Source organism: Haliaeetus leucocephalus, unplaced genomic scaffold, assembly GCF_000737465.1.
Source record: "Haliaeetus leucocephalus isolate CR32 unplaced genomic scaffold, Haliaeetus_leucocephalus-4.0 Scaffold751, whole genome shotgun sequence".
NCBI lineage: Eukaryota > Metazoa > Chordata > Aves > Accipitriformes > Accipitridae > Haliaeetus > Haliaeetus leucocephalus.
This window is the reverse complement of record NW_010973187.1, coordinates 17,415,186-17,442,191: the sequence shown is the minus strand read 5'-3', so window position 1 is coordinate 17,442,191 and position 27,006 is coordinate 17,415,186. Positions and strand designations below refer to the sequence as shown.

The 27,006-nt window shown below is 38.2% G+C and overlaps 1 protein-coding gene across 2 annotated transcripts in view; it reads right to left on the bottom strand.

The window, feature by feature from the left end:
- Positions 1 to 27,006, bottom strand: part of CHCHD3 (coiled-coil-helix-coiled-coil-helix domain containing 3) — a 155,069-nt gene that overhangs the window by 127,809 nt on the left and 254 nt on the right. For both annotated transcript variants that reach the window (XM_010581023.1, XM_010581024.1), the window contains exon 2: positions 25,103 to 25,190. In XM_010581023.1, coding sequence (XP_010579325.1) covers positions 25,103 to 25,190 — 88 coding nt within the window. The remainder of the gene's footprint in view (positions 1 to 25,102; positions 25,191 to 27,006) is intronic.

Below are 27,006 nucleotides of genomic sequence, written 5' to 3'. Positions count from 1 at the left end.
AAAAAAAAAAAAAAAAAAAAAAAAAAAAAAAAAAAAAAAAAAAAAAAAAGAGAGAGAGAGACACACACACACACACACAAAAAAGCCAGTGACAAATAGCCATATATCTTGGTGACCTTGTCTCCAGGAGTTGGCTTTATCTGCAAATATTATCCAACATCATTAGTCCACATTCTCATTATCGTTAATAGAGTCCAGTGTGCAATTCTGCTCTTCCTAAAGTAGACTTTTAAAATAGTGAATTTTATGAATGAATGAAGCAGCTTCATCAACTATATGGGAGTCTTGGCCAACTAATTCAGTTATAAGTATCTTAAGTAAAGCAGAATAAATCGATATCCATCCTGCCAGACGCAGCAAATGCTTAGATGACAGAAACAGAGTTGCGTTGGGTAAAAGTGGGGGAACACTTGTGAATGGCAAAAGGAGACCCCAGCCTAAAAATATATTAACATATGTGAAAATTCAAGAGGTAAATATGAATCTTGTAACAGATTACTATCACAAACCCTGGATGAAAAAGCAAAACCCCATTTTATTGGGACTATCTCTACTGACTCTTGACACTGTTCCACTATTTTCTCCTCTGAGGCTATGCGAGGATACTGTCCATCTGAGAAGATACTGAGTTGTTACAGCACACCTGTACAAGTCCAAACAAAGATCAGCTGGTCACAGTGAACTGTATCACCAGAAAAGAAAAAAGGTTTTGAAAATATCAGGCAATCACAAAGATCCTGTTTCTGTACTGCAGCACACATTAATCTTCCCCACACCTCAGTAAGCATCACAAGCCAAAATGAGAGCAGTTAAGGTTCTGCATTTGTACACTTAGAAATTATTAAGCTGTCATAAAAGCAAAGAATTTATTTCACATCACAGCTACCTTATTCACAGAACAACCTGAAAACCCACGATCAACTGTTTCTTACTGCAGTTCTGCTCAACCCAGATACCTCAATATTTCATGTCCTTCTAATACTGGACCTGAGAATACACAAAATGTTGCATAAGTATATTGTTCACCAGCATCTACATCATGAAGTTTATGTTCTGGTGTGCAAAAATGAGTACAAGAACTCTAACAGACCATAGAACAGTTTTTTAAGTCATAATGAGAAAAGATTCAAGCATCAGCCAATAAAGACATTTGACCTTAACAATCAATTAGGTTACCCATCGATCAGCCAAATACTAATAGGGAATAAAAGTGGAGCTATAGATCATTCAATTGAATTATTGTAAGATATAATTGGGTAGCTCCCATATGGGAACTTTATGATGTTCCAGTAAAAAATTGCAGTTCTGCAAGTAGGAGGGATTTGTTCTAGGGGAAGAAGCATTTAAAAAGACAAAAGTTAATTTATTAGAAAGAGTATCAGAAAAAAAATGGAACTGTTTCTAGATAAAAGCAATAACATTTCTCTCTGATGCCAATCTCTACCCAGACAATAGGGCATTAAAAACAGACAGTTGGGCGCTAAACTACTGGAGAATATTAGAACCTGTTGGGTGCAAGACTGCTAAAATAAGCGCGATCCGGAAGCGATAAGTATGCAGCAGTTGCCAAAAATTATGTAGCCATTCCCACTACCACCCCAAGTACTTTAAGTTCTTCAGGATACTGAAATGAGCGTCAACTTCAAAGTAAGTGCATCCCAGAGCAGACAAATTTGGAAAATTTTCAGGCAAGTACATTTACAAAGGTCACACTTGCATCCCAGTGCTTTCTTATACTCCTATAAGAGCGTAAAATGAATGCAGCTCCACCATTTCCCAAGTCTGAATGTGCTAATGCACAGCTCACATCACAAGACAATTTAGATAGATGGTCAGTAATGGGAACTACACTTAAAAAGCCATAGTGCTACAGCCAGAAATAACTCTTCTCTGTCCTCTTAGCATGTGAAGGGTGGATGCTGATAGGTATCTGACAAGCAGTATTCTCTTCAGGATAATGGAAATGGAATACCACCAGCTGCATTGCCAATGGGCTCATTACTATGCTCAGATCTAGCAGCAGGTCTCACAATGCTTAAAAGAGTGACCAGACTCTTCTACTTAACACCACAGAGACAGAATAGCACTATTTGATAAAACCCACAAAGCTCTTGCCTGGATCTTAACAGACCAAGCAGTGATTGTCAATGGACAAGGACCTTTTGCCATTTTGATGGCCTCCAGTGTGCAGTAACCTAACCTGCTTATTTGTCCACCTACTATTTTGGAAAAGTTTGAAAGATACGGTTATTTATGTCTAATATTACAGTCCAAATGCATGACACTTCTCCCCCTTCATGCATAGATTCTAACTTTAAAAAGAGCACAGATAAGTTAGCCAATTATTATTTAAACCATTTTCACTTACTGCAAGCACAGGCTAATACATACATTTGGTTCACTTCCCCTCCCCACGCACATACACAAAACGGTAAATTCAGCTTCTTTAACATTTAAAACAAAGCTCCAAGAGCATGGAAAAAAGAGGGCAAGACAGCCAAAGACAAGATCTGAAGAAACTATAAATTATGTCCAATACAGATGTATTGGCCAAAACCTCTGACCATGCCCAACAAATAGAAGAAAGGCAACTTTGAGAATAAAAGTTACAGCACATTTACTCAAGTTTTCTACCAAATCATTCCAGTTGGTTTTATGCCTTCAGATGGATCTGCAGAGTGAAAGGGTGTGAAAGGGTATGAGAGTATGTCTCACTGGGACAGGGTTTTATTTTGAAAGGAATGCAGGACAGGCTGGCAGTTATGGAAGCGTAAGAGCATTCTCTGCATGCCCTTGTTTCAGCACTTCTCCATTCAGCCTTTCCAGACAGGGAAGACACCGAGATTCCTATCCACCCAATGCCCTTCTGGCAAACCTGAGAAGAGGCTTATTCTGCCATGTTTTTAAGAGGCCACAAAACCTATGAAAATGGTTTTGGGAGCCACTCGTAGAGACAGATACCGTTTTCTGTAGTCCAGCTGAAGACTAACCTGATTGGTGTTAAAAAAAAACAAAAAACAATTATACAAACAAAAAGAGTGTGCAAAGCCATTTGCTTAACCCTTATAATTGATTCCCTATTTGTGCTTCAAAATCAAATGAACAAGGAAGTATACACCTGATATGTTTCCCAGGGTCCAAAACACTTTGAATTACAGGGACAACTGATGAGGTCAGAGAAGCTAAGGGTACTGAAGAGCTTACACACTTACCAACAGTTACTGAGGTTTCAGCTATATAGTACGCACTTCATCTTGAACTTCAAAGGCCACCCATTAACAGTGGCAGAGCAAAGCCAAGAGCTTCACATAACAACAATGCTTGAGAAGCAGTCAGCAATTTTATCTCCCAGGTCTACTGTAGGTTGGTGCACGAGGGTATGTGCAGCTCAGCTAATCTCACAGAAATTTTCTCCAATTCCTCTGCCCTTGCCAGTCACAAGATCTAAATATGTACCTTTTTCCTCTCACTCTAAAGCAGTTGCTTCACAGAAAAAGCATTCAGCATGATACTAAGATTACAGCAAGAAGGCAGCACCTAAAGCTGCAAATAATACACGTTAGGTAAAGCAGACACCTGCAGCCACAAAAAGGTTAGCCTGAGAAATCAGAAATACAAATACGGAAAAATTAATCAGCCTCTAGCCTGCAGAGCTGGAAATCTGCCCATTAGTCCTGAATTTTCAAAAAAATCATTAATGGAAACAGCATTTATTATCAGGCACCTTAACTAAATCCTCTTGAAAGGGCAGGTGCATTAAGTTATTAATGAAGAGACACTTAGGTTTGATACAATCAAACATCTTTTAGAAAATACTTAGCTAAATAACATTCAGAAAATGAATTTACAAAAAAAAAAACCCAAACAAAAAATGCAAAAAAACAGTTCTAAAACAGTTCTACTTTTCCTTTTCATTCAGCTTTGCTCCAAAAAAAAAAAAAAAAAAAAATATCCAGTGAACAGGACATCCTTCACAGAGAAACTTCTCAAAGACCAGAACAGAATCATACGGATGTCCTCCAGGCCATTTGACCATTTTCCTTAAAAAGATAAAAATTTGCTTTTACATGAATACCTCCAAGGATGGAAACAGCACAGCCCCTCTGGGCAACATGTTTCAATACGGGACTGACCTGAAGGTGAAAAAGCATCTCCTTACAGGACAAAAGCAGTCTTGTTTCAAAGTATGCCTCTTAGTCTTCCTGCCACACACCACCATGAAGAGGCTGGTTCTGTCTTATCAATAACTTCCTTGCTGAAAGAATACTTCCAAGCCTAACCAGTCCAGGTGCCTCGGCCTCTCCTCTCAAATTTCAGACCACCACTTCTTCACCCAAGGAGCTCTGCAATGCATTTGGGGCTACAGTGGGTACTTCTGCCTTCAAATAAACAACTCACAAGGAAGGACAACCCATGCCATTTAAATTAAGTACATGGCTTGGGTGCAATCCAGACGACTAACACGGGGTACAATACACAAAACCAGAATGCACAATCTTTAGCGTCTGAATGCATCAACAAGACAGCAAATGAGAAGCTACATATGTGACTGTGGTAGTTTAACCCCAGCCAGCAACTAAGGACCACGCAGCCGCTTCCTCACTTCCCCCCACACCCAGTGGGATGGGGGAGAGAATCAGGGAAAAAAAAAGTAAAAATCGTGGGTCGAGATAATAAGAGTTTTATAGGACAGAAAGGAAGAAACTAATAATGATAATAATAACAATAATAAAATGACAATACTAGTAAAAGGATTGGAATATACAAAAAAAGTGATGCGCAATGCAATTGCTCACCACCTGCTGACGAACACCCAGTTAGTTCCTGAGCAGCAATCCCTCCCTGCCCAACTCCCCCAGTTTATATACTGGGCATGACGTCACATGGTATGGAATATCCCTTTAGCCAGTTTGGGTCAGCTGTCCTGGCTGTGTCCCCTCCCAACTTCTTGTGCCCCTCCAGCCTTCTTGCTGGCTGGGCAGGAGAAGCTGAAGAATCCTTGACTTAGGCTAAACAGTACTCAGCAACAACTGAAAACATCAGTGTGTTATCCACATTCTTCTCATACCAAAATCAAAACATAACACTATACCAGCTACTAAAAAGAAATTTAACTCTATCCCAGCTGAAACCAGGACAGTGATTCAGTTCATTTTATACATCGGTACTCAGTAGAAGCTGTTAGGAAAGCATAGTTATAAAACGAGTGGTAAATTGCTGTCATGGATTAGAAACAGACTAAGACAAAACGAAGAACAGAAAGCAGTAGCAATGGGAAAGCTAAACAGAGACGTTATGCTCTGCACATGAATAGTCTAAAATCATTTTAATCAAGACTTTGTAAGACTGGAAAACTTTAAAATTAAGAAAATAAGGCCAAGCAAGCTGAGAAGCACAATGGTATACAAATTCAGTCTTGAAAAATGGTCACACACACTGGAAAGCATAATGCGATTTTATCTTACATTTTGCTTGGTGTTTTAATCAACCATAATCACATGTAAGTCCCAAGTATCACACAAAGAAAATTTGTTTAATTGCCAGCTGGGCATGAAAGGGGAGAAGGTAGAAGGGGAAGAGAAGGTCCAACATAAGAAGGTCCAAGTATAGAATATATAAAGAATTAGAGAGAAAGAATATGATAAAACAGATATAAAATGATGCACCTCCACACTTCCTTAAGCACAGTATAAGTCTTTCCACACAACAGTTAAAGCCAAGGATAAGCTTCGCTGAGATCTATTTCAGTTCCATCAAAATTTATGGTCTTAACACAATAATCACTTTGAAACGTTCTCCAAACTATTTTGTCCAATAGCTTAAGTTAACATTTTCTTTCTTTTAAGGCAAAGGGGAAACATTACAAAATTTAATCTTTGACTAAACAAAGCACAGAAAAATTGAGAGGTTTTGAGTGTGGGGGGGTGAGTCAGAAGCACTAACATAGGCTGGTTTCTCAAAGATCCACATTGCACATTTCTCTGCCCCCTCATATCAAGTCAGGCTGACCTTTCTTGTCCCTACGACACTGTCTTCCTTGAGCACTTCTCCAGTCTCTAAACTTGAGCTTTCTCTCCTGTCTCCTAGCTTGGCAATACACAGCACAGATTGTAGTTGCTTTTGCAGAACACATGCCAATCTGCCAGCCACGGCCTATGTGTGGAGTGGTAAACCTTCAGCAAAACAGCTCAGGCAGCTGAAGATCTTCTCTCCATAAAGGCGTTTGTCTTACTCTTTTCTACCCAGCCCTTGATTTATCCAAACCTATAGAAGTATCAGGGCCTTGAGTTCTTCAGTCCCCCTTAGTTAGATTTTGATGAAACAACTTAATAAATTCAGAAGTTATCAGAAGGCAAGTGGTGAATGTATGGCACTACCACACAACTCTCTTCCTTTGGGAAAGCACATAGAAATAATGGAAAGAAAACCTGAAATGGCTCAACACAGAGAAGAGACAAGATACAGAATATAATAATGTATAAATAGGCAGCTCTGGGTTTCTATTCATTCTTCCATCACACATTGTTAAAAAGGCTCACAACAAAGCTGATAGGGCAGCATTTAAAAAATCTTTGCTTTTGTAATATTTGAAATGCACAGTGGACAATATATTGTCAAATTCTTTTTGCAGAACTGAAAAGCAAGTAAAATCAAGGGGTGGTTAAAAAAAGACTAAAGAAAACTTATGTTAAGTGGAGTTGGAGAACACTGCTCCAAGTTATGTACCAACCATTGCCAGAAACAGGAAGATTTCTTTTTTGCTGGAAAAACTATTTTACAACTGCTTACTGCAGAATTTCTTGCATTCACCTCTGTAGCATCTGGTATTGACAACAGAGCATCAGGGCATTCAAACCATCGATCTGATCCAACAAGGCAGTTCTCATGTCCCTGTGCACATTAAGTATGAACATTAACCAGCTCACTTGGGACAACGTACCTTAGGGCTGTCTTTAAACCCATCATCTGTCTCAGTAGCTGGCAGGGCAACTGCAGCTTTGTAGACATTAAAGTTAATGAAGATGTCACAAGGAAAATTCCTAACTGTGCATTAAGAGTCATAAATATTGAATCAGAAGGCATACTTCAGCAACTGGTACCTTCACAACATCAAGCTGTGGGCTTATAAACACATTATGGGTCTTCCATAATTAAAACATTTTTCCCACCTACATTCCAATTTAAGATGCATAATATGCAATTATTATAATATTCACAAATACCCTCAATTTAGTCTCTCTACTTAATAAACACTCCAGTTTGGTCCATATCTAAATTTCATACATCACACAAAAAATATCAACAGTAGCCATTTAAGTTGAACAGCAGAGGAAAGACAAAATATCAAATCCATTAATCTTTAATTTTAAAAGAGTAGCCAACTATATAAATGACAGGCACTTGAGTAGCATAATTTCCTCTAGACCAGGAAAAAAAGTATATACTTTGTTTCTTATTCAATTAAACAACAAGAATGTATTATTACCTTTCCTGACATTCTCAAAGTTGTCTCAAGCTGCTAACCATGGAAACAAAATTTGTCTCACCCCTGAAATAGGTTACTTGAGGTCCAGGTTAAAGTGCAGTGGTAAATCAATGCAAGACAGTCCATCTACACCTCCCCATGCTGCGTGCAGTCTGTGCGTACATAGAAGCTTCAGCTCATCAGAGCTGTCAATCAGGTAACTCTTATGAGCATAAAATTCACTGGTAGAATTACATACTTTAGTTTGCTTTGGATATCAGTAACACTAGCAAGGAACTCTTATCCTGGACTCCTAAAAACATAAGTTTTTAAGAAAGCCATATAAATATTCATTGCACACTAAAGAAAATAGTTAAGGCTTCTAGTTCTGAAATCAAACTGTATGATTTAAATATTGATTAAAGCCGCAGCAAATATATTTAATGCGCTTAAATTAGGTGGTAAGTCAATGACATCATTAAATATACTCTTCTTTCTTTAATCACTATTTTTGAAAGAGCCTGGATTTGCTGGTAGCAGCACACAAGAGGAAACAAGGAAATGTTGTAACTGTTAATACATCAATATTCCTGGCATACAACTTTTTTTTTTTTTAATTTAATGGGTTTCAAACACTGTTGTAGCCGGTCTTTAACCCTATAAATAGTCCAAATTAGTCTTAGGCTCAATGGAAGAAATAATGAACCATCCCTTCATTCCACCAGCACTAAAGAAAAAACTCCAGAAATAAGTTATTTGCTTTAAAGACCAAAGCATCTGTTTCTCTCGCTATCTCTCTCAACAACAAAGGAATCCCTTAGAGACCCTCAGGAAGTTTACTGTGGTATGTACAATTGAACTATCAGAAACAAGAATCTATGTGTGCCAGAACAGACGCTTTCATGAGTGACCTTATTACACATATCCCAAATTTCTTTATTATGAGCCATGGATCAGGGTGTGGTCAGCATTTACACTGGTGGTTGGGGTTTTTTAAATTTAATTCTTTTTAAAGAATAGCATTCTTAAGAATAAATTCTATTTTAAAACTCATACAAATTTAACTACCAACACATACAGCAACTCTTCAATTTAAATTCAGAATTACAGGCACTTCCTACAATCACGGATTCAGTACAAACATAAAGCACGCCTCCAAGGACAGAAATTTGTATTAACTGTTAAATATTGGTAACATGCAGCAATACTTAAACAAGCTCATAGGATAATTAAATACAAAAACAATGCAATTAAGTGTGCATAATTTAAAAATATTTAATATTTTAGTTTCCAAAGGCACTCTTGCATATATATTACATTATCTATTTTACAATGGAAATGTGGATATCAATCGATTTATACTAATTTAAATTAGCAACAAGATGGTACGTGATCTAGAAATAACAAAGCAAAGTTAATTCATATTATGCTTGGAACATCCTCTTTTCAGTATCCCATTATTGTTGTAACTGTAGCAGTAAATCCCAGAACAAACTTATGAGGGGGGGCTGGAAGAAACAGGTGAGAGCAGGATGACAAGGTTTTCCCTTGCTGTTCTTCAAATTGGGTTCTATCTGCCTGTGCTTAACAGTTATATTTAACGAGAATTTGCACCTAAACTAGAAAAGCAGAGAATTTTCATTACTCCCCAGCATGTCCAAGGTTACATTCTAATAATCTAGCAGAAAAATCAAGTAAACAGAAATGGATGTATACAATCCACAGAAAGACAGAAAATTAAAAAATACAAAATCCTGAGGCTAAACTTAGATTTTTTAACCACTAAACAAAGGAGAAATGGAGTATAGGAGAATAAAGTGGTAGGAGTCAAGAAGCAAGGACACATGAGCAAAGCTCTGTGCAGGACAAGGCCATCCTGCTGCACCGAAGAGCCTGCACAGAGAGCCCTTCCAGTCACCAATGGCTTAACAATAAAAGCGTGAGCTCTTCCACTACAAAATCCTTACGCAACACACAGTCTGAGTTTTCGTATCGCCCAGAAAACACATCCTCTCCCCTATTCATGCTAAGCTCAGACTGTCAGCCCTGAATGCAGGAAGGGAGAGGTGTCCTGGTGTCACGACAATCACAGTGGCAGAATAGACAGAGGTTCTCACCACAAATTTAAAATTGGATGTTTGTGCGATTCTTCCGTCAGACTTCATGATGATTCAAAAAAAGTGTTATAGGAATTTCAATGCAGTATAGTGAATCCTCAAAAAATCTGTCAAGAATTTTCTTCCAGAAACTTAGAAATCGTAACAAAAGATATGTATGCTTGACAGAGACGAAACATCCTGTCTTAGAGGACTTAAGTTAGATACAACAGGTGACAGACACAAGGAAGCACTGCAACAGAAGAAACACAAAATATGGGCAATATATCTTGAAACATATGACAACTAATAAAATAACCCATTTACAACCAATAAGTGGATTGAGTGAAAGAAGCCAGTTAACATAAAAATGTACCTAATTTTTATTTTTGCTAGGAATTCCTGCTCTGCCAGCTACATGACTATGTGAAGCTTTACTGTAACTTTTAAATTTGTTCTCAATGCCCTTACAAGGTTGTGAATAATTTCAGCCAAACCTTCTTAATAAGCCATCCTTCTCACCCACCTCTATAATGTAAATGTATATATATGAAATAACTTATTTCAGCAGCTATTTAGCTGTAAGTCATTTTGCTGTCCTGTTCATTTTAAATAATTTAAAAAAAAAGAAAGATTAAATGGAAGCATCACATACCTTTACAAGGCTATCACTGGCAGAATACCCTTAGATTGAATACATCAGTTGAGAGACTTGCTATTCCAGCTGTCTGTGCTAGTAATTCCTACTATACATACACTGTAAGGCTTTTCTTGCTGAATACAATGGATAAAAGCATCAGGATTCCATAATTCAACATTTAAAAAAATAATCATATTGTAAGCAATGATAGAAAGGATTTTATGATTCTGCTCTCAACAGGATTAAGCATGCAGTGTACTTTCAGAACAATTTAAGTTGTCCAGTTCCTGATCTTTATGGTTCATAAGTTTATTGTAAAGCTATTTTATCTTACAGTATGGGGAAATTTACTGGTAACCCTTTTATTTTCTTGGACAAAATAATTTCTAAATTCTTTCACCACATGTATTTCAATGAATGTCTTCTACCACTATAGAAGACAGTGCAATAATTATGTATTTCTACACATAATCACTAGGTAAAAGTGTTTATAAACTAAAACATCTCTTTAGTTTTACATTTAGAAGTTACCACTAATAGCAAAGAATTACTAACTGCTATTGCACAGGCCAGCACTCCCAAACGGGACTCTCCATACTGTCAAGGCTACATAAATAGCAAATTTTGATGTTCAGTTCATCTGCTACCAGCATTTTTAAAGAGGATTCTCCAGCTGTGATTGCACACTATCAGTGGCACTGAAAAGTCAATTTTACCCAATTACAGCCTTGGATTGCAGTCACTTTGGACAGGAATAAGAAGATTCACAAAGCTGCTAATCGCTCTGAATCAGAAAGCCTCTGTCGAGGATATTTTCACATACCTGTCCATTGCTGGGAATACCGGCTCAGAGTAGCTCCAGGCATTGAATTTTATTGTCAAATGTCCATGTGCCAACTGTTTGTAGGGTAGGGGGCCCTGCTTTTTACATAAATGTGGTTCAAAGCATATGGAACGGGCCTTGCTACCCAAAGAAGATTAAGTGAAGACTTCTAATGAGTGAATGAATGGCATGAGTTAACACGAATAGGTAATGGCATAAAGAATAATGTTATTTTCTGATGTTGTGCATTCCATACACACAGTGCAAATAACTGTACACATTTATAAGGAAAAAAACCCCACTCCTTTTTTCCTTTTTCTTTTTTACAGATAAACGTTTGTCCTGGTTTCAGTTGGGATAGAGTTAACTGTCTTCCTAGTAGCTGGTACAGTGCTATGTTTTGAGTTCAGTATGTGAAGAATGTTGATAACACTGATGTTTTCAGTTGTTCTCAGTAGTGTTTAGACTATAGTCAAGGATTTTTCAGCTTCTCATGCCCAGCCAGGGCACCTGACCCAAACTGACCAACGGTGTATTCCATACCATGGGACGTCCCATCTAGTTTAGGAACTGGGAAGGGGGGAGTGAGTGAGCGGCTGCGTGGTGCTTAGTTGCTGGCTGGGGGTAAACCACAACAACGTTTGCAAAATATAAATTTCTATTCACCTAACTTTTCCACCTAAACTGAAATTTTGTGTTCCATTCACACTCACATATTGGTAACTTCAAATGATCTTATCGTGCCCTAGGATAGAACCTGTCCTTTTGTACCAAATCAATCTGAACAACCAATCAGGAGAAAGAGGGCAAGGCAAATAAACATAAAGAAAGAAAACTGGTATTTGCTGGAGGATACAGTTTCATGATGATGATGCTTCATCAGCCTTCTGACATTCAACCCCTTCACTACTACTTACACTATTTCCAAAGCCAGCTGCATACTCACAGCTCCAAATGCCAAAGGAAATTCTCTCCCTGCTTTGTGAAATTAAAAACCAACAGTATTTTCCTTCCCATAAGCAACTAATTAATGATAATGTGGCTTCTTGTGGATTTATGTTCTGTTCCTCTTACACAGACAATAACCCTACCTTCTCTCATGTCACTGTACTATTTAAACAAAGAAGGTGAATTTTATGGCTGGCCCAGAGTTACGCACACAGTGACTGCCTTCCAGCACGCTTGTATTGACTGATCAGTAGCACAACATACTATAGGAGAGTTTTGCCTACCTGTCCTGTAGTAGGGTGTAATTTGCCTGTCTCCCAGCCTCCTGAGGGGTCACACAGTAGGTAATACTGTAAAACTGTGGTTCCAAATGACCATCCTGTACTAATATGATCACACACCAAAGCCTGCATCCACTGCTAATTTGCAATTACTCTGTTACTTAAAGCTATCACAAGACACATCAAATTTAAGAATTTATCTTTGAATTTTACTAAAGAGGGGAGCAACTGCTCGTTTGTCCTATCCCACTGCTGTTCTCAAAGAATGGTGACTTTCTGCACCCAGTTCCTTCCCTTCAGCTGCTGAATTTCAAATGCGTGTGACAGCGAAGCATCAGAAAGCATACCCAGAACAGCAGCACAACCGCTAGCTCCAGGACCTTCCAAAACCTAGTCTGGCCTATTTGCCTGCATTGCCCCAAAGCATCTCCCCACTTCATATTGACCCAAGCTCTACCAAATCCCCCAGGCTCACTGATGTATAGGCTTTTCCACAGTCTTGTAACTCTCCAGCATTCCCCTGCCTCTGCCTTTCTGCAGTTGGACTCGATGATCTTAAGGGTCTTTTCCAACCTAAATGATTCTATGATTCTATATGCATCAGGTACAGCTGCAGAAGCTCTTGTTCCAAGTCTCTGCATATCCTTATCTCCTCCAAGATCAACCCTATCATCAAACCATCTCTCCTTTCTCACCAGTAATGCTCTGAATTTTTTCCAAACCAGGTTACGCACAAGCGGACACAGCAAGAGGTACCATTCCCTTCCTGGCCAAGGAGACCAGCCTTTTTGAAGGGAAGGGACTGGTGAAGAAATCTGGTAAGGAGGAGGATGGAAATTTCAAAGCACTGATAAGGTGGAAGGGGAAGGATATGTGATTCAGAGAGGCAAATCTACAATTAAACTAGGAAAACACACTAATGATGGTAAAAGAATATGACAATAATGATGGAAAAGGTATGGGTACTTGCTGGAAAGAGAGACCTTTGTAACCATTCTGCAGCAGACCCACATCCACCAAGGAGCTTCCCCCAGGTGTCCTGAACACATACTTTTGAGGAAATTCCTAGGAGTGGAACAAAAGCCTTAAAGTTCAAATAAAGTAAGTTGCAACATGCATTGGAGGATACACCAGCAGTTATTTTCACTTTGCAAATCAGTTCCACAGTATGAAGATAATCTATGATATATAATGCTGGTCAATAATCATATCAGGAAACACTGCAATAGTACTATTGTCACCAATCCATTTGCAAATTTTCAGATAACATGTAAATAAATTAGTTATCCTTGAGAAATCTACCTCTCTGACTAGTTTGGATAAAACTGGTTAATAACTTTGAAAGTTATTCTGGGAAAGAGGGAAGATAAAAACAAATTACATAAGAGGCCATAATGCAATGATACTGTGAAAAAAACAAGCAGTGAAAGTGCATCTTTACAGGTAAAGGTTAATGAAAGGAAAGAAAAAAAGTGTTTCACCCAAAGATAACACTCATCAATACATTTGCTGATCCTATTAACCAGATTTCTCAGTGGCTGGAGTTGCATGGAAAGATAAATCAAGATGCCAAACTTCTACACTGTACATTTAAAGCAATCTAACAACTTAGCACTAAATTTTAAAGGGAGTAAAAATTTTCCAGTAGAAGCTGAATATTCAGCAAAAAAAGGTGTAACCATCTCCGTATCAAGTCATAATTTTATTTATTGATGACATGGGCACTGAAACTCTGCACAAAGTCTGAAAGCAATCACTTCACCTAAATTAGGTACAAAGAAGCCGGCAGTGATAAATAAGTGGATCTTTAACAGCTGTTGTGGTGCGCTCAAATCTAATCTCCTGTTCATTCATTCAAGTTATAACAACAGGCTGATACATGGATGTTTTGTATCAGTGCAGAGAAAACAGTAATTCCAGAGTTTGTTTATTCTGCTCAGATGCAAACTACAGCACATTCAGTCTCATCACTGCTGACTCAAGAAGGATACAAGGAAAAGAATTTAAACAGCATTTGTAACAAGGTCCCGTAAATGAAAATCACTGACTTGAAAAGGTAAGTGCAGGAGAATCTGCAAGTATTTTCTTATGTCCTGAGGATAACGTTTCCAGTTTCCTACATCCCATAGAGCAGCATGTTTATTTTGGAGAATAATCTGAAAGTCAAGCTTTAGTAGCAAAGTGACAGAACATTTATTTCATGTAATATTAATGGTAGGACACAAGAAGTCCGATTAGAAATAGCCAATGTACACATTTCAAATATATGCACCACAACAGTATCAAGGGCACGTGAACTCCTCGCACAGGAGCAAGGATATGTTTCTGTTGAGGAAAGTGGAGGCGACAGACAAAACATCGTCAAGTGTCTTCCTCCAACTTCAGCAGACAGCTACAGTATTGTCAACTTTGAAATGTGGTAACAGAAGTATTTTCAGCCCAATATTTAGCACTGTAATACTGCTTGTAGTAATAACTGAAAACTGATGGTAAACAATATGAAACTATGATGTTTGACTATTTTCATTATTCAGAAATTATACAAAAATAAAGGAGAAATGCTGAAATGTTTATAATTCTCGCAACAATCCAACACCTACATTTTTAAGAACAGGTAATGAGATCTGCTAACAAAAACAACTTTTTTAAATGACTGGTCTCTAAACTGATGTAATACTTACACCATCTCCACCACCGATAGCTTTTTAGTGTTCTAAGTTGTTAGCAGTAAGGAAAACAAGATACTACAGAAGGACGCAATGAGTAGCAGTATTGCCAAAACCAAGCAGATGCACTCCATTCTAGGAATAAACTGCCTTGAGTAGTCACCAAGTAGCACATTAACACAGCATGAACGAGCAAATGCAAGAGCTAGTAGTGTCTCAAATACTAGAAATTGAATTCAGGAATTTAATAAAAGGTGCAGGGAGAAAGAAAGAGGCTGTTCTAGCAAGCAAGAGTTCAGATACAAAAATCCTAAGGAGAAAGAATAATCTGTCAGCAAAGAAGCTTCCGGTTAATTCAGAAATATATGAGGTTCACTTTTTCTTTGAGTAAAACATTCTCTCCTCTCCTCTCCATATGACAGAGCAGGTTAAAAGGAACCCGTGTGTTCAGCAATCTCTTCAACAGACAGATTGGCACAGAAACAGACTCAGTCAAAACTTAGTTGACAAAGTGATGTAATGTGATATCCAGTGCTGCTTCTCCAAAAATTACAGTTTCCTTAGGTTTCTGATTAGCATTGAAGTCACTCTTCTATATAATCACTGCCTTTATTAATTCTTTCTACAAATTTTTGCAGATACTACTTTTTCTACTTAAATTTCAGAATACTCAGTGCCATCTCCCCCTGTTGAGAAATGTCACTTTGTAACATCAGGGATAATTGAGTCCTTTCTCTTACGATAAGCTGCCTCCTTCTCACCAAAAAGAGAAGAAGAAAAAGAGGAAGGAGGAAAAAACCAAATCAAGCATCTTGGATGAACCACTTAACTCCTTCTGTATAAAGCTCAAGAGATTAAGGAGATACAGAAGGTTTTCACAGGACAGGACGAACCACCATATCTCACCCCTAGCCTAAATGCCTAGCTTAGATTAGATGCCTATTTTTCAGATTATTAACATTAGGTGAAATCAAACATGGTTAATGAAGCTAAAAATGAGAATCAGATAAACTGGTTTCATGAAGCATTGTCAGAGGTACACAACAAACCTTGCAAGCAAAGGGAAGAAAGAACGTACTTACTCTATTTTTTAAATTTAAATTTCAAAAAACAGGTAATATTACCTGAAAACTGCAATTTTCAGTCTGGTGTTCCCCAAAACTTTAGTAATATATCTCAACATGAGATTATTGAAAAATCAAGGAGTTCAATACACATGCAAACCAGCCTTGGGAAAAAAAAAAAATCACAGCAGTAGCTGAAACTGCATACTGTTCCCCTGAGGCACATGAAAAGGTCTCTAAGTGGTTATCTTCTGTTTAACTAAAAAAACAACTAATACAAAGCTTTCAAGAAGCAGCACTATACAATATACTTAACCTGCCTGATCTGACAAGTGATGAAGAGTTTTAGTAACACTTTGCTGTAGCCTGAAGATCAAAGAATAAAACAAAGCTTTTCTTTTCATCTTAATGTGATAAACCACACATTTGAAGTATTCTTTAATATCACACTGTAAATACTCTAACTGGTAAATAAATTGTGATGGAAAGAAAAGTAGCATTTACTACTAAACCCACAAGGTTTTATTACTTGGAGGTCTCCTTGTCCTGCACAATGATCTCTTACCAGTTCCTCGGAGGCTTGGTTTAGAAATATTTTGATACATTATCCCTTTATAGCAGTCCCTCACTTCTTTTCATTTTATTGACAGTTGTAGTCAGTGGAGAGACAATTTTGATAAGAATACATTTTACTATAAAACCAGAGAGGATGCTATATAGCAGAATGGCAGTTTCCTTGCATAGTGCTATCAAGACTAATACTGGTGAAAGCAAACAGTTCTAATTTAGTCATTGGTTTTATTTCATTAAAAATATCAATATTTTTGATTTTATTCTTTAAGATAGCAAAATCATTCAGACTGCTCCAAATGACTTCTCTTCTAACAATCCTTTAAATTACATACCCTTTTATCTTAGCCAGCTATCTGGTCTTTTTGACCTATAATCCCAGGAAGGTCTCTGAAGGACAAAGGAGAAATAGCTCGGTTTTATTCTGGTGCTCAGGCACAGCACGTACTAGAGAAGTCAAAAGGCTGAAATTTCAGAGGAAATATTAAATAGTTCAATGCCTACTACTGGAAACCTTCAGGACATTTAACTCTCAATATGAACCAAGAACGTGACCAAGTGTGAACTTTGATTTCTGCAAGAACATACATGGGAGATTTCCAACAAGGCCTGCAACAAATGTGTGCCAACAGGCATCATCTTCTGTCACATTCTGATTTCTAAAGGATAATGTAACTGAAACTAAGAAAAAATGGAAAAAAAAAAAAAAAAGATGAAAAAAAGCCCCATGTTACCAGATAATTTTTATTTAATTCTAACATGAAAAAACCACCAACCCCCCCCACCCCCAAAAAACCACAAAAAAACAAAAAAGCACACCAAAAAAAAAAAAAAAAAACCAACCCACACTGTCTTTCCACAAGTCTGCCTCAGGAACATTTGATAAACTCTGGCGGCATTTTCAAATGCCTAAGGCTAGGCTCTGACTATCTATGCTCAAAGGTCTAAAACTTTGCCAGGATTTAACTACAAACAATTCAGTACTCAGAACTAGTAAAAGGCAATGGCATATATTCCATGCATAAATGCATAACCATTTAGTCCTTAAAACTCATTACTACATGCCGTTTTACAAAGGGCTCCATGAACTGTGCACAATCTTTTATTCCCAGGTTAAATTATTTTCTCTGTGTTTTTAGAGACAGTTTCCCTGGCTTTCTTAATTAAGCTTATTGCAGCACTATAAATTAACACAAGAATCACATGCCAGCCACCAACAGTTGTTTTTCAACATGATTTTCTGCTAAGTACTGGAAGATTATGTTTTAGCATGCACGAACCTTGTGCTTCCACATCAAAAAGCAGGTGATTCTAACTTCTAACTCGCAAGCCATTTCTAAGCAAATACTTTGGTTATGTTTGTCATACTAGCTACGACAAAAATTGCTTTATATGTGTACCGCACAACTACTCCGAAAGATTTTTAGAGCAAACGTCTGCACTCAGTAAACCCTAATAGAGCACATGCAGCCTTAAGCAGAATAGCATGAAATTTAATTTCAACAAATCCACTTGAGACCAAAAAGCACACAGTATGCGGTACATAAGAATTACCTGTTTCTAAGAATATATAGAAACAAAAATGACACTTCTAAATGAACGTCCATTGAAAGATAAATTCCACCTATCTGCAAAAAGCCCCACACACAAAAAAACATTTGTAAAATATAAAAGAAGCTGACTATCATCTCAATGAATCTACCTCTGCCTGAGACCTAGTTACTTATGCATAAGAGTAGAACAGGACCTAACACGAGTGTTCTTTCTTTAAATTTCATCTAGAGTATCAAAAGTTCTCTATCATTTGTAAAATGAAACCCCCTAAATAAATCAATCAACTGTCCCCCTAATATTTAACAATATTCGTGTGGTATACTGGCTCTCTCCCTGATCCTCATGTAGGGGAAAAAAAAAAAAACAAACCCAAAAAAAACCTACACAAAACCCAAAACCCAACTCAATCCCACAATCTCTCAAAAACGCAATTCCTCCATTGGCAGAACCCTTGCAAACTCAGAATTCATTTCTTTAGTTCCCTTTACAACACTGATTAACTACAAATAAAGCAATAGTGGGAGCAGAAGGAGGGGGGAGGGGACAGGAATCAGTTACTGAAATTCTAGCCTTAAATGCCTCCCACACATGGAGGGTTAACATTAACACAAATGTCATTTCTTGGAGCATATTTAAGTGTATGTATTTCATGCAGTCTACTACTATGCTGAGATATAAATAAGGTATCTCAGGGGGCTAGTTGGGTTGGCTTTTTTAATTGTTGTTACTAATTTACCTGTAAAAGTTATTTTTTGTTTAGAAAAAAAGAATTTAATCCCTCCTTGAACAGCATAAAAATATTATTTCAATATTAGGAGAAAAAAAATAATTCCAGTCTACAAAAGCCTGAGGATTGCTTCATCTCGCAACACTCTGTCTGAAGATACAGTCCAGACCACTTGAGCCCTGCCTGTGCTCTCCATCTCCGTTAATTGCATGATCTGGTTTATTCCCTTCCACTAGCACTTCAATGACTGGTGGTGAAGTTGCTTAACCAGCTGATTAGGGAAAGAAAAACTTAAGTTTGACATAATTTGCAAAGCTGTTCCAAAAGGTGGTCGTCACCAAAAAGGAAGTGACACTATTGCTCTTATGTGTGCTCCTGCTTCCCTTCTCTGAATAGACAAGGTTCAACTAAGAGAGCTAAGCTGGTACAAAACTCTTCTTGTAGGGTGTTTCTGGATGATTTAGATCACTGGACACCAATTTATTACAGGGACAGACATGATCAGACATGAGACCGTTAGATGAGGTTCGTTGTAACATAAGTATATGACGTTTGCACGAGAAGTTCCAACATCTTTTGCCATCCATTCTTGTTCTACCTTTGGACATTTGTTTAAAATGTCTGTTGTTCCACTGGATCTATCAGCACCTGAAACGCAATTAAAGTGGGCAGCCCAAAGGCGCAGTCTTGATGACACCTCAAAGACAGTACTTCAGTGAAGAATCAAAACGCTACTTCTGAAATGGACAAATGTTGGGAATATAGTACAGGGAAGTGCCCCAGGCACATCCAGGCTTTTTCATTCACACCTTAAAAAATTTCTGTTCCTAAGTGAGATGAGCATTCGTAAGGTTCTAGATGCTCCTCTAACACAATTGTGTATCTCAACAACCCAAGACTTTTAAACAATTAAATTAGGGCTTTTTGCCTACTCTAATATTCTCATCAAGTCCATCCAACCCTCCGTTAATTACGCACCATCTTTTTGATGAGGTTAATACTGTACTTTGAGGACATGGAGTGAACTAAGCCCTTCCACAGCCCTGAAGTCCAAATTACTATGAACTAAAAATAAAAAAACAGATGTACAAGTTGCATTATTTGCTAGTTTTTCCTTCTAATTTCAGTACCATTTTACAAGGACATACCCAGCAACCTGAAAGCATTCACAGAACACCTTGCATGTCACACAGACAGTGAGAACTTTAATTTATTCAGTACTTGCTTCATCTCCCATGCATAATTCTATCTTCCCTATACTCCTGCAATCCAGTGACATGAATGTCAGGCACAACTAAAGATTTGCTGTTACAGTGACAGCATTAAAAGTTTGGCATCTTTAGCAGTCTAGTGAGTTACAAGACGTTTCACCTTTTGATAATAAAAAACTTCCATCAATAGTGAACCTTTAACCTAAAGAGTATCAATATACATCACTGAAAATAAAGTTATCTCCAAGAAACTCAGTGACAACTAAGTGGCAACACAGCAAGCCACATGAGAGCAGGAGCAAGCACTGCCGCATCACGTATGCGAGAACACCCAAGACGGCTTGCTCAAATGCAGATCACACATCAAAAAAATATATACCTTAGCAGGCTACTGCCTGGGTGTCAGAAGCTTCTGATGAAGCTGCCCTTTCTCTACAAGCCAATGTAGAGCACCATGTATCTACTTCCTTCACCAAGAGCAGTAGGATGAACCTTACTCAACAAAACTGCCAAATATTCTTCGGAATGTATTCTTGCCATAATAGCTACATTAGAGTCTTCCAAGATTTTCAGACCAAAAGCCTATCACAAGTCATCAGTATTTCTCACAAATATCTCTGCATCCCTTCAAAAAACTTCCCCCCCACATCTCCAGAGGTCAAAGGGAAATCAAAACAAAACCACAAGCGTACTATTAAAAACAAACCCAATATTATTCTATAAGATGCAAATCACGGCATTCCAGGCTACCAGTGGTCCACAGACCAGATCAGTTTGTCGCGCCTCCCAGGGAAGGCACTCCAGCCCCTGACCTTTGCTGAACTCATTCCAGCTCCTTTTCAACAGTTACTGCCCAGACAGGCAGGCCCCAGCCTGCACTGTGGCAAGGGGTTGCTCCTTTTCTAGTGCACGACTTTGCATTTGTCCTTGTGGAATTTCATGAGGTTCCTGTTGGCTCATTCCTGCAGCCACTCTAGGTCCCTCTGGATAGCAGCCCTGCCCTCGAACGTATTGACTGCATCCCCCCAGTTTGTGGTCATCTGCATTGAAGAGTATGTACTGCACCTCCTCCTCCAGGACATTGATAAAGCTGTTAAACAGGACAAACTCCTGCAGAAACCCACGATACCAGCCTCCAGATACAGTATGACCCATTAGCCACAACCCTCTGACCCTGACCATCCAGCCCGTTTTTTTAACCCAACTTGTTGTCCAGTTACCCACACTGCAACATCCTAACTTGGATACAAGAATATTGGGAGAGACAGTGTTGAACACCTTGCTGAAGTCGAGGTAAATGACACCTACTGCCCTCCTCTCATCCACAAATCCACTCATTTAGTAGTCTGCCTCTGCTTCCACCTCCTGCTGACCTCATTTTTACGCTGAAGCTCTACCATGAGCTCCCTGTTTAACCAGACCAGCCTCCCAACATACCTATTAATTTTCCTGAGTACTGGAATGGACCGTTCTTGCACCAGGAAGAGGTTGTCCTTAAGGACCTCACAGCTTTCCTGAGCTTATCCCTCAGAGCTGCTTCCTATGGGATCCCACCAACTAGCTCCCTTTATAAGCTGAAGTTCGCTCTCCTAAAGTTCCGTTAAATCATGGTTGCATCTCCAACTAGAATCTAATTCTTCAAACACTCATTCCTGTACATCTCAACAATACTTCCTTATATGTTTCCAACTGAGCCAAGATAGCCTGGGCCACTGAAACTCCACCAAAGACATAGACACGAACACAACAGAGTACACAATTAAAAGGCATCATTCCACACAAATGAACAAAGCTACAAAATAGGACTTTCTCCACTGGAAATATGCAAGGTCTAACCCAATTTCTCAGAAGGCATCAGCAGTGCTCATTTTATTACACACCTACACAATACATAGTACCTTATGACATGGATCCTTTACTGATTTGTTTTCATGAGGACAGTATAGTAACAACAACAAATAATACAGTTTAAAAAAAAAAAAAAGAGAGAGAAAAATCCTCTGTGTCCTCAGTGTAATCTCTTTCTGCAAAGGGAAAAAAATGGCTGTCTGAGATGCAGAGACTCTTGATAATTTAAGCATTTGCTGCTCTTTTTTTTTTTTTTTTCCATAATAGACTATTAGCTTTTCAGATATCCACTAAGCTAAAATGAATTAAACCATTCCCTTTGTGTGCTATGACTAAAGCTTTAGGTATAACATACACTCAGAAAAAGAAAAAAAAGAAAAAAAACAAAAAGTACAAACTCATTGTCTGACCAAATTACTTTTCATCAATATTGCTTTAGGAATTACAGACATACTTTAAAGATTTTACACTTGTTAAATATTTTAGTGCATTTAATATTACTCAGAAGTCAGAAAATGATCCAAGCAAGCTAGGATGCTTTAAGACGTAGTATTTAGATGTCAGATTTCATTGTAAGTGTATGTAATTTCATCTTCCGACCCCAAACTGAAGTCAATAAATTCATCATATATTGGCAAGCAACAAGATACACATTCTTTCATGTAATCTAATCCATTATTCCTCTACCAAAAGCTATCAGAGACTTGACATAAAGAAAGGGCTGGTTTTAATAGCTCTAATGTTTCTCCCTCTAGACATCTTCTTTATTTTTGTAGAAAAGTGTTATTTGTCTAGAATATACAAAGATATTAATGCAGACTAACAAACTGTCAAGTTCGAAAGTTGCCCAGCTGGGAATCCAAAAGCCAGAGCCAGCCTCCAAACACCACCATCCTTGGATAACTCTCTTCAGAAACAGTGAGTGATCCACTCTGTCAGGAAAAATGAGTCACTATCACCAGCTTCATAAACAGGACAGGAGGAGCTGCCCGGAGAGAGCTCTAATTAATGGTGCAAGAGGCTTTAACAAGAAACCAAGCCCCAGCATTGCTGCATCACAGAAGGAAGATGCCCAGATTTGGGATCCAGCCCCCACAGCCATTAACCAGAATAGTACAATATTAAGTGATCAGAGCACTAGCTTTGAAGTGAATACCCTTCATGTAATGACACCTCATGAGACAAATGCAGACTCTTGACAAGTTAGATGTAGCTACAAAATAAACAAAGAGGTTGACTGTTCCTACAGCATCAAAGAAGTTCAACAGTTTGCAGTTCTTCATCAAAAAAACATTCAGTGAAAGAGGAATGGATGGTATGGTAACATGTACTTAAGTATAATTTAATCCTCTTAAATACAAATCATTTTAGCAACTGAGGTATAACACTGATTATACTTTCCTGGGGAAATACAAGCACTTCACCTAAATCACTAGTTCTTAAAGCAAAAATACACGTAAGGTTTCCCAAGCTCACGAACGGTCAAGTGATTCATTAAGCCTTTCAATAAACAAAAATAAAAAAATAAAAAAGCACTATTTCCAACACACAAAGAAAAACAAAATAAAGGATCAAGATATGTACATACTGTGAATTAGCAAAGAATTGCTGGGGTATTACAGCCTTTATCTCTAGTCACCACACCCCAAAAATCACAGATGCTTACTCACAAGACTACTTCCATAACTCAGGTGTAAGGATGAAAAGGGAACAAGCGCTGCTGTGAAAGTAGGTAGGACGTGCAAGTATTATTTCACAAAAATCCTTTATCTAGAATAATTTCTTCACCATAGTAAAATACATGTACATAGTGAGAATGCTATTATTTAAAAAAAAGAAGAAGAAGAAAGATGGACAATCTGGCAGTCCATGCATGAAACTACAGCCCTACTCCATTCAAACCTCACTTAATCAAGCATTAAATTCTAAGCAATTTTATTAGGCAAACTACATTTCACAAGCCAGGTAACAGTTTAAGTCATTTTTAGCACTGATATTTTCCTTGCCTTCACTGTGCCACATTCTTCCTATTCATAAAGTGGAAAAACAAACCTCTAAAATAGCATCATTTGGGAGCCCCGATCTTTGTAAAGCATCCTGCGTTGGATTTACTTGACATCCTTAGATGCTTACATCTGAACTCTTCACCCCGGAATTCCTAGAGAGCAATTCACCTCATCCTGAAGCAGGATTCTCAAATAAACCAGAGGAATTGTCCCCCAAAATGTCTTTTTCTTTCTACTGACTACAGAGGGAGTCCAGCTCAGATACAGACACCTACACCATAGACACTTTCAATTAAGCAACAGGAAACCAACTTTCTGTGCTTCAGATGAAAGAAAGATGCTATATTCTGTTCATTCAAGTCTTGCTGCAAGGCCCTCTACTGCCACAGGACTTGTTTTTAATCAGAGTGTTGTTTTGGTGGGATTTTTTGTAAGTATCAAGGCAAAAGGCCCTTAGGGAATACTGGTATCATTAATGTTTCTGGAGCACTGATAAGAAGCCTTACTTGAACCTTACAGGTTTCACATAGTCGACAAACATAAATCTCACGCTCCAATCTCTGCCATTCATTTTCACTTCTTCAGTAGCTACATCGTGTTCACTGTGCTGAAGTATTTTAAATTAGAGTACAGGCTGCCTGGCACGAAGCCTGTTTGATGCATTTGAACAGGCCTCAATAATGAAATACAAAAAGTTAACAAAGCCATCATTTTGAGCCATCGATCTGTATAAACTGTATGTGACTTATTTCCACTATTCCACAATAGGAAAATAGCACATTATTCTTTTAATGTTTGCTTAAGTATATTTTAACAGAAGCTCACTATACTAAAAGTCAGTGTTGATTAAGTATGCAAGAATTTTCAATTCAGAACTCAATACATATTTGGAATGGATATTTGCTTTTTCTGTTGGTTTTGGTTTGTTTTTTTTTTTAAAAAGTCTTTAACAAGGGGAAATACCATAGGAAACTAAGTATAATAAAAAGTTGTGGTTTACACTTTCATGTCAGCCAGAAGAAAACAAAAAGTAATTTAACTCTTCTAAAAGCCTACAAACTACTTCCTTCTTCAAAAGGAGATGAGAAAAAAGTTATTGTCAAAAAGTCACCTCTACGAAATGGCAATTAGTTCATTACAATGCTCTGAAAGGCAGATTTCATTTTCTTCCTCACATTAGGAAACAGAAAAATATGGGCGTACCTGCCCCAGATGATGATCGATGCTGAGACTGCTGTCTTCCACTGGGTGAAGAAGGTTCCTTCATACGATCAATGACACTGTCAGATAGCTGAAAAATATAACCCCAAACCCAGAGTCAGACTGCACTTCCTCCTTTATCCCCATTACCCATCTCTTCACCTCAAAAACTAAGTAAAACTTTAAAAAAAAAAAAGAGCATAGAGCCCCAAAATAAGATATGACAGCTGCTAAAATTCTATCCGCAATGCAAAACAAACCTTCTATTTCCCCTTACTTGTGGGGTGAGTGCTCATCTCTGAGTGCAAACAATTACACTGAACAAGATTTTTTTGGTGCTCTCAGAACACAAGAAACTGATATGACAAAATATAAGATACAGGGAACAGTAAAGGAAACAACACCCTTTGACACATTGTTTGTAATTAATCAGCCTTTTTGCTTTTCTCAGTCATCTGGATGACAGTCAAATATCACACCGTGCAGGTGTAGAGCACTTAACCCAGGAGGAACTTCATCCCAATCAAGCCCTCAAAATAATTGTGCAACACAAGTGGTCATAGCAAGTGTAGTCAACCACTAAGTTCATTCTGCCGTTGACACATGCACACACAAAAATACTGTCACAAATTATGCAGAATCAAACAGAGTAATAGTAATGTCCAGTTTCAGATCTATTGTAACCCATGGAAAAAAAGTAACAGAAGGTAAAGTAGTAATAACATGAAAGCTTTTGTTTTCCCACTTACAACTTTCTATTGGTTTCCTCGAACACCAACTCTATCAACACACTGTACTGACTGCCCATGAGAATTAATTTTAATTAGCAAATTCTTTACTAAACCTACAGCATGACGTCTCTGGCAAAAATTTGTGTTACAAAGACTTTTCTAAAATCTGTAATCAAATACGCAAGTGTAAAATTCCTTCAGCATAAAATTTCTTAACCCAGTCCTCAAAACTCTCAATTTAACTTCACACAATTAGTTTTACGTATGTAAACAGTTATGTATATCCCACTTTTGGATACTCTGTTGACTAACATTACTCATTTAGTGAAGCTACGTTTTCCTAGTACCCATGATATTATTCAGTTTTTATTCCCAGTATTTCAAGATCCAGGATATTTTAGAAAAACTCCAGTAGTCCTTCCCAGTATTTAAGCATGCTTCAGAGCAGATGAACTCTGGTGTGAACACTTACATTACTGTCACCAGTTTGCCCAGGAGCATTAAATGCAGAAAATCCTAGTATGCTGAAATAGGCAGCAGTTACTACTGTGGTTCATTCCACAACACTCCTCCTCCCTAGGAGCAGTCATACAAAATAAAAGACAACTTATTATCCTTCCTGATATGAACGACAGCGTCTTCCATTGAAACTTTTCTAAGCTGCAAGATTTCTCAGTGTCTCGCCTCACAAACTATCTTCTGGTATATTCTAGGCAACAGCATGCCATAAGTAGGAAAAAAAATGGGAATGCTTCTGCAGGTACACAGGAAGTCGGATATAAGGCATGAAAGAGAGCGAAATATGGGAAAGGGAGGAGCTCTCCTATGTATGTAGAGGTCACGGAAAGACAAAACAAGCTCTGCTAGTTACACATCTCTCCCACAGCTGTGGTAACCAGCCTGGGGGAAAAGCTCTCCCATGACAGCTTCCCACCCGCGGTGTGCGCTTCTTGCCAGGACCAGACTGCACCGGAGCACAAAACCCGCCGGAGAAAGCGGAGCCGGAGGCAGGGAAGGGACGGAGGTCACTGCGGGAAGAGGGGATGGAAACGGAGGAGAGCAACCGCCAGGCGTGAGGGGACGGAGCTGCAGGGACAGGAGCCAGCAGCGTGGAGACACACAAAAAAAATAAGACGAGAGAGGAGACCGGGGAGGGCCGAGCTGAGGGCGGGGGGG